Source organism: Chiloscyllium plagiosum, chromosome 7 (genome assembly GCF_004010195.1).
Source record: "Chiloscyllium plagiosum isolate BGI_BamShark_2017 chromosome 7, ASM401019v2, whole genome shotgun sequence".
Classification (NCBI taxonomy): domain Eukaryota; kingdom Metazoa; phylum Chordata; class Chondrichthyes; order Orectolobiformes; family Hemiscylliidae; genus Chiloscyllium; species Chiloscyllium plagiosum.
This window is the reverse complement of record NC_057716.1, coordinates 65,872,525-65,880,813: the sequence shown is the minus strand read 5'-3', so window position 1 is coordinate 65,880,813 and position 8,289 is coordinate 65,872,525. Positions and strand designations below refer to the sequence as shown.

The 8,289-nt window shown below is 36.4% G+C and overlaps 1 protein-coding gene across 2 annotated transcripts in view; it reads right to left on the bottom strand.

Annotated features, from left to right (window-relative positions):
* zgc:172182 (coiled-coil domain-containing protein 89) overlaps nt 1-8,289 on the bottom strand; it is a 47,327-nt gene that overhangs the window by 8,506 nt on the left and 30,532 nt on the right. For both annotated transcript variants that reach the window (XM_043693950.1, XM_043693951.1), the window contains 4 exons: nt 6,053-6,525; nt 5,171-5,301; nt 4,562-4,698; nt 3,559-3,635 (listed from right to left, as the gene is read on the bottom strand). In XM_043693950.1, coding sequence (XP_043549885.1) covers nt 3,559-3,635; nt 4,562-4,698; nt 5,171-5,301; nt 6,053-6,516 — 809 coding nt within the window. In that variant the 5' untranslated portion in view covers nt 6,517-6,525. The remainder of the gene's footprint in view (nt 1-3,558; nt 3,636-4,561; nt 4,699-5,170; nt 5,302-6,052; nt 6,526-8,289) is intronic.

The window sequence follows — 8,289 nt, the reverse complement described above, 5'->3', positions numbered from 1 at the left end:
AGCCAGTTCTGTATCCAAATGGCTAGTTCTCCCTGTATTCCATGAGATCTAACCTTGCTAATCAGTCTCCCATGGAGAACCTTGTCGAACGCCTTACTGAAGTCCATATAGATCACATTTACTGCTCTGCCCTCATCAATCTTCTTTGTTACTTCTTCAAAAAACTCGAATCAAGTTTGGCCACCAAAATGGGTACAGCTAGTAATCCATCCATTCTTTGGGAGACTGCTAAGGCCTATGCTAGAGGGATAATTATCTCATATTCAGCCAATCAGAAGCGACAGAAGGAAGAGCAGCAGTGTCTCCTCGAGGCACAATTGAAGGTAGCTGAGATGGCATATTACACTTAAAGCTTTTTAACCTTCTCACTTTTTGTACGAGGAAGAACATTCTGATGTGCTGGGTGTCTGAGAACCCCTGGGTCTGTCGAGATGGCATAAGTCAATTATGGAACACATTCCTTTGGACTTCCTCACAAATACGATGCACCAGAAAATGGACAACTTTTATAAGACATAGCAGCCTTTTTTGAATTATTTGAAGTAGATCTGTCAGCCATTTTGATTAGGGCTTTTGTCTACCCATGATGTTTTGATTTAATAATTCTAATCCCTTGAGAGGAAGAATTTCAAACAAATGTGGGTTTAATAATTGATGCTTTTGAAGGTTGAGAGCTATTGTCTTGTTGCACTAAGTGGTATTTTTAAAAATTTATTGTTTTGTAATAAGTGTAGTTTTGTTATCTTTTTAGAGTAGTATAGTAGTTGATTTATTGTTTATTGTTGTTTTTGTTGTTATAATGTTATATATTCATATTTTTGTAACTTTATAATCTTGTAAAGAAAAAGTTTTCAACAAAAATATTTTTACAATGTTAGACAAGATGAAATGTTGGAGAATCTCCAAAATAATTTGGATGGTTGAAGTCTTCCAGTAGTTTGTAAATTATATACAAGAGGTCTTGTTTCAATATGTTTATATTGAACAATTCCACCACAATGCACTTATGCCTATTGTTTGAGAACTAATACAATGCAAAACTGCTAGAAATCGGAAATAAAAACCAGAATATGTCAGAAATGGTCAACATTTCAGACAGCATTCCTGCAGAGAAAAACAGACTTAATGAGCCAGATTTCCTTAACCAACACAGGACCAACCCATATTAGGCAGGCTTTAAAATAGTAGGTGGACTCAATTCAAGGACTTATGCCCCCTTCCTGAGAGACAGGCAATTTAACAGTTTTTTCACCACTTAATAGGATTATGAGTTTTCTGAAGTGGGTTTTGAAAGACTGTTTTTTCTTGGCCCAAAAGTATCTGTGCTGATTGCAAAAGAGTAATTCAGCAAAACCCCAATTTCCTGTTCTTGCAGCACTTCACAGCACCTTGAAGTATTTATGAAAAGATCAATGAAACTTTCTGATCTACATTCTAATTTAATCTACTAATTACTTCACATTTTTTAATCCTTCTTCTACGGAAGAAAGGTCCTTCTCATTCTACATCCAAGATAATCTTAATTTGATTGGCAAGGCATAAATAATCACAGCCTCCATATTTTCTCAATCTTAATGATACATATTCATTACATGGACTTAGACATCCAGGGCTTATTATTAAACTCTACTGATTACTCAAAACTTGAAAAATGTACTAAATAGACAAATACTGATCAGACATGTTATACAACATAGCATAGGATCAGGCCATTCAGCCCACAAAACCTGTGCTGATTCCTAAACCTTATTCAGATCCGGTACTTATTGCCCACATGTGGTTTCTATCCCTCTGTTCGCCTCACATTCATGTGTCTATAAATATATGCCTTAAGCATTCCTGACATGCCTGCTTCCACCACCTCCACCAGCAGTGCATTCCAGGCACCCATTCTCTGTCAAAAACCTTCCCTGCACTTCTCCCCTAAATCTTCCCCATCCTAACTTGAACCTGTGCCCTCTCATAGTTGACCTTTCCACCTGGGAAAAAGCCTCTGACTATCCACCCTACCTATGCCTCTCATAATTTTGTAGATCTCTATCGGATTGTCCATCAGTATTTCCAGTGAAAGCAATCGGGGTTTATCCAACTTCTCCTCATAACTAAAACCCTCCAATCCAAGCAACATCCTGGTAAACCTTGTCTGCACCCTCTCTAAAACATTCACGTACTTTTGGTAGTGTGGCGACCAGAATTGCAAGCACTATTCCAAAGGCAGCCTAACTAATGTTTAATACAGCTGAAACATAACCTGCCAACTTTTACATTCGATGCCCAGCCAATGAAGGCAAGCGTGCCTTCTTGACCACTTTAGTTGTAAGTAAATTTAGCACAAAAATCTATGAAGTCATTTATTTAAGTGGGAAGAATGAAGTGAGGCAATATGCATGAAATGTTAAATTTGTAAAGCACACAGGAATAAAGAAACATGGACATACGTACATCACTTGAGGAAGCAAGACAAGTTGAGAAGACTATTATAAGCCATTGTTAGAACATTGAGTGCAAAGGCGATATGTTAGATTTCAATAAAATCCTATTTCAACTTCAAGCTGAGATATTGTGTGCAATTCTGGACACTACAATTTAGGAAAGATGTCAAAGCCTTCAATGCCTATGAGATTTACTAAGATGGTATGCAAGATGTTTCCAGTTACATCAAAAGTTTGGAGAAGGTGGAATTGTTCTCAAAGCTAAAAAGATTAAGAAAAGATATAGAAATGTTCAAAACATGAACAGTTTTGATAAATATGAAGAAACTGTTTATAATGGCAGATGGATAAGTAATCAGAGGACACAGATTCAAAGTAATTAAAAAAAAGAGCCAGAGACATCACAAGGGGAAGAAAAACCATACATTGACTTATTCTGATATCTAAAGGTCAGACTGAATAGTGGTGGAAGCATAATCAAGAACATTGCAAAGGGCAATTGCATAAATACTTGAAGGGTTATGGAAAAGAGTTGGAGTGTACAACTATTTGAATAGTTCTTTGAAAGAGGCAGAGTACACATGATGGGTTGAATGACCTTTTTCCATTTTTTAATACCCTATAATTATACTCAATATTCCCTGATCCACTTTCCTGCCCAAAAGAAGATTAAGGATTCCCTTCATTGTGTAGACTAATAGTGTTTCTTGATGTAAGATGTAAAAGATATAGAAATTATGAGTCAAAGCAATGAAAGCTAAGCCTCTAATTTTTACTGGAAAAGCAGAGGCCAGTGTTAGCCTCTTTGGAGCCCTTTAAAACAACATCATTCACAATATAATGTTCTTAAAGGACAGATAGGTCGAAGGGGGCAGGGATACTTAGATGTTACAGCACCTGAATGATCATGCTCACTAATGTAATTATCTGAAACACTATTAAGCTTGTATTACTGTACATTTATAGATACAAAATATTAGCTAATTAATCAATGTCTGCCTTTGAAAATGCATACACGGGAAAAATAAAAACAGCAATCTGTAAACCTGTGTTAGATCTCATAGAAGTTCAGAAAACCTAATGTTATTCAACATTACAGTATATTAGTTATTTTCTATTTCCTTACCGATCTTCTGCTTTCTTTCTTGCTTTTTCTGTCAATCTTAATTTCTCCTCCAGTTGCTGAACATCCTTTTCTTTGTCCTATGTTTCAGTACATCACAATAATACAGAAATCAGATTTCTTCTAATAACAAAGTCCCAAGATGTATCCACAAATATCACAAGATCAGCAAGAATCTCTTCTGAAGTATACTGAATTTCATATCCCAAAGCAAGAACATCTGAGCTTAGCTTGAAGAGGTTTCAGGACAGCTGGCTATGCGAACAAAGCTACCCTTACTATGTGTGTGGACAGGAATACATCTCTGATGATTGAACTACAAGAGTACTGTACCCCAGCAAACAAGAGAAAAGGAACAATAGAATGGGAATGTTAAGAGAAATGCCTTATGTGTTTGGAAAAAGAAAAAGATAAAAATAATTCATTGAGTGTGAAAGGAATAAGGAAAGAGGCTTTCCTGGGCACCCAAATGACAGAGTTCTACAAAGAGAAAAGTAATCATTCTTTTTGATGGCTATGAACACAAAAAAAAATTGCCCAGGAGACCAGCAGAGGAATCTAAATAACTCTGATGGGAAAATATTGAGATACCTCAAAGATGACTGTTGAGGCACGAGACATCCTGTTAACCGGAGTGAGGGAGAACAGGAGGATGAGGTATGTTGCTGATTCAAATACTTTTATCTTTGGGCATAGAACTGACAAGTGCAGAGCTTAATGGATCCATTGTATCCATCCTCTGACCAATTGCAATTTTACATGGCATTAAATAAATGGTAATGTTTTAACAATGTAAACAATTTAAGCTAGGAGAAAGTGAGTACTGCAGATGCTGGAGATCAGAGCTGAAAAATGTGTTGTTGGAAAAGCGCAGCAGGTCAGGCAGCATCCAATTTAAGCTGTTTGTTTCTCAAATATGAGGAATAAATTAGGAATTGTTAATATATATTAGAAGCTACTTTCTTCTGTAATTTGAATTGATATTCTCTTATATATTCAAATTAACCTGTATTATTTTCCCTCGTTGCATAGAAAGTGTCAGCAGTTCTTCCTTCTCCTTGGACAGTTCATGCAATTTATGAAGTAGTTCTGTTTCTTCATGACATCTGTTTTCTTCAGCTTCTTTCTGCTTCAGTTCAGCCACTTAAAACAGCCCACATTTCCGATTAACAAAGGTACAAATATCAATGTATCAAGTCATATTTTCACCTTGATATATGTCTGTAACTTCAAGTATGCTCTTCATAACGGAGTAGTCCCAATGGAAAAGTATTAAAAAAGGCCTTTTTGATAATAGTCATATTAAAACTTTGTTCAATTCTACCTAAAACTATATCAATAAAATTACTTTAATTAAGGTGGTTATTCAAAGTCAGAATAGTGTGTATGCACTGCCACTTACACAAACCAGTCAAAGGCTTCAAAATTTAGGAACTCTGAATCTGTAAACCTTGGTAATTACAAGCAAAGGTTACATGAAAAGTTTACTAACATTTAAATTCTCTCTTAAATTTAGTATGCATATTCCTGGTATTCTAAAACATTTGTTCAGACTTATTCTGAGAATTTGAAATGGTGTAGAATATTAGTATTGCATATATCTTTGAATACATACCATTGCATCGATCTTCTGATTCTTTCAGCTTTGCTCTTAACAATTGCACTTCATTCAGATAAAATTTCTCTGTGCTTGTTTTCTGCTGCAAGAACTCATTTTCTTTTCTTTGTAAATTCAGTGTTACCTCACTGAAATACAGGAGCAACAACATAATCTAATTATTAGTTTTGAATGAACTATCCAAAATATAACAAGACTGAACAGTAAGAGTTGTCAGAAGAAAATAGAGTCAGACATCCATCCACAGTTTGGATAACCCTGAATGTATTCATGGTCAACAGCCTGAAATTCATAGTAATTAATGTTCTACATACTTTGTCCTCCTTCATAAAAAGGTTTGTTCCTGCATTTCCTAGTTCTTATTTGTTGTCCTTAATTTATAAATGTGCTCATTGTTCTTAGATTCTGTTAATATTAAATGACTGAATTGAATCCAATTTGTCTAAACCTCTTGTAATTTTGCACAATTACCTTCAATCCCATGTTCCTATATATGAGAAAGTAAAGATCAGAGTAGACAAACTTTCTGCATGCATCATTCCCTTAAGTTCTAGCATCTATTCAATGGGAGGGTACAATCCACGCAATTAGTCAAAAAGTACAAGGTGGCCAGAAGGCTATCTTGAAAAGGTAGAGACAGTTACCCAGATAAGAGCTGGAATTTCATGTGCACTCTGGAAAAAGCCAACAAAGTCACTTGGGTAAGCATTTAGTGGTGTACCTGATGAGCATTTGGAAATACAGCATTCTTTTAAAATTAAATCAAATCCATGCTGATATAATATTAATTTTAAAGTGAGATTGTAACAACAGATTACTTATTTATGCTTAAATTATTAACCCATGTCACATTCTGAAATTATCATTCTTATTGCTTACTTGCATTCCTGTTCGAGTGCCTTGCATTGCTTTAAACAATTTCCCAACTCATTAGAGAGCTTCAATATTTCATCATCTTTCTGTCCCAGGGCTTTGCAGAAAATACTTTCATTCTCTCTCCGGAGTTTTTCATTTTGCTTTCTTAGCTCCGCATTCTGACTCTTATATTCATCCTTGAATTTGATAATTTCTTGGTGATTGAATGCCAGGTCCATGAATCGTGCCTCTAGCTGAGCTGACTGCTTTAGTTGGTTCTCTAATTGCTGCTTGAGGTCCTTGTGCTGGTTCTCCAGCTCAGTATTAATTGTCTCCAAAGCTTGGCAACGCAGTAAAAATTCATCTGCTCGACGCTTTAGGATGCAGATGAGCTGTGACTGTTCATCTATTCTAGATCGTAACAAGGCATTTTCTGTTTTGTCATCTTGAGAGAGTCCACGTAGTTTCTCTAAGGTAACTTGCACCATATCAATTTCCTAAACAATATAAAAAGACCTGAATGTTTCATATTAAACGTTACATTTTTAAAATGCTATAATACTGTCACAATAGCCCCACTGGTCACATGGTTCCTACCGCCAGCTAAAAATTGTCATTTTAGAGAATTGAACTCAAATTAGTACTTTCTGTTAATAATCTCTGATTTAAAAAGAACATTCATTGGGTGTCATCGCTAGACCAGCGATTGCTAGTCATCCATAATTAGAATTGAGAAAGTGTCCATGAGCTACCTTCTCAAACTGCTGTCAGTCCATGTGGTGTAGGTAATCCACAGTGCTGTTAGGGAGGGACTTCTAGGATTTTGACTCAGCTATAGTGAAGTAGCAGCAATATAATTACAAGTTAGGAAAATGTGTGGTTAGAGGAGAACTTGCAGGCAGTAGTGCTCCCCATGTATCTGTTACCCTGTTCTTCTTGGTTGTAAAGGTTATAGTTAAGAAGGTGAAACCTAAGAAGTGCTGACTTGGACCTTGTAGATGGTGGACAGGCACTGGGGAGACAGAAAGTGAGTTACACACCACATAATTCCCACTTTCTGACCTGATTTTCATGCCTTTGTTACCTAAGAACCTACGAAACCTAAGAAGTGCTGAGACCACAAAGGTTTACAGTATATATTAGTGAATTTGAGGAATTGTACTGTGTTCAAATTTGCAGATGATACAAAAATAGATGGAAAGGCAAGTTTGAGAGATAAAGTTTACAGAGATTTATTGATAGATTAAGTAAGTGGGCAAAATGTTAGCAAATGGGATATAATATAGAAAAATTGTGATGCTGTTCATTTTGGAAGGGAGAACCAAAGAACAGCATTATTTAAATAGAGAAAAACTACAAGATGCAGCAACTCAAGGGACCTGGGGGTACTTGTGCATTAAACACAGAAAGCTATCATAGAGGTGCAGTGGGTAATCAGAAAGGCTAATGTATTGTTGATCCTCATTTTAAGAGGGTAGTTTTACAGCAACTGTGCAAGATGCTGGTGAGACTACATCTGGAATATTGAGCAGTCTGGTCCCCTTATTTAAGGAAAGATCAAATTCATTGGAGGCAGTTCAAAGAAGGTTCACTAGGATGACCTCTGGTCTGAGCAAAACAGGTTGAGACTGTGTTCAATGGAGTTTAGATAAATGACAGGTGATGTCATTGAAACATACAGAATCCTTGAGGGACTTGACAACGTAAATGCTAGGAAGATGGGACAGCCTCACAATAAAGACATGCCAAATTAAAATTGAGATGAGGATTTTTTTTTCTTTGAGGGTTGACATGTTTGGAACTCCTTACCACACAGAACTATGGAGGCAAAGTGATTGCATATATTTAAGGCTGTGATAGATTCTTAATCAGTAGGTGAATCAAAGGTGACAGGGAAATTGCAGAAAAATAAACACAAGGAATACTGGATCAACCATGACCTATTGAATGGTTGGAGCAGGCTCGAGGGACCAAATGGTTTACTTCTGTTCCTGTCTTATGGTGGAGTTAATGAATGTTCTAGGTGTTAGATAGGATACCAGTTATGCAAACAGCTTTGTCTTGGATGGTGTCAAGCTTCTTCAGTGTCTATGGAACAATTCCCAACTAGGCAAGTGGAGAATATCGAGGTAAAAACAATGACTGCAGATGCTGGAAACCAGATTCTGGATTAGTGGTGCTGGAAGAGCACAGCAGTTCAGGCAGCATCCAAGGTGCTTCGAAATTGACGTTTCGGGCAAAAGCCCTTCATCAGGAATAAA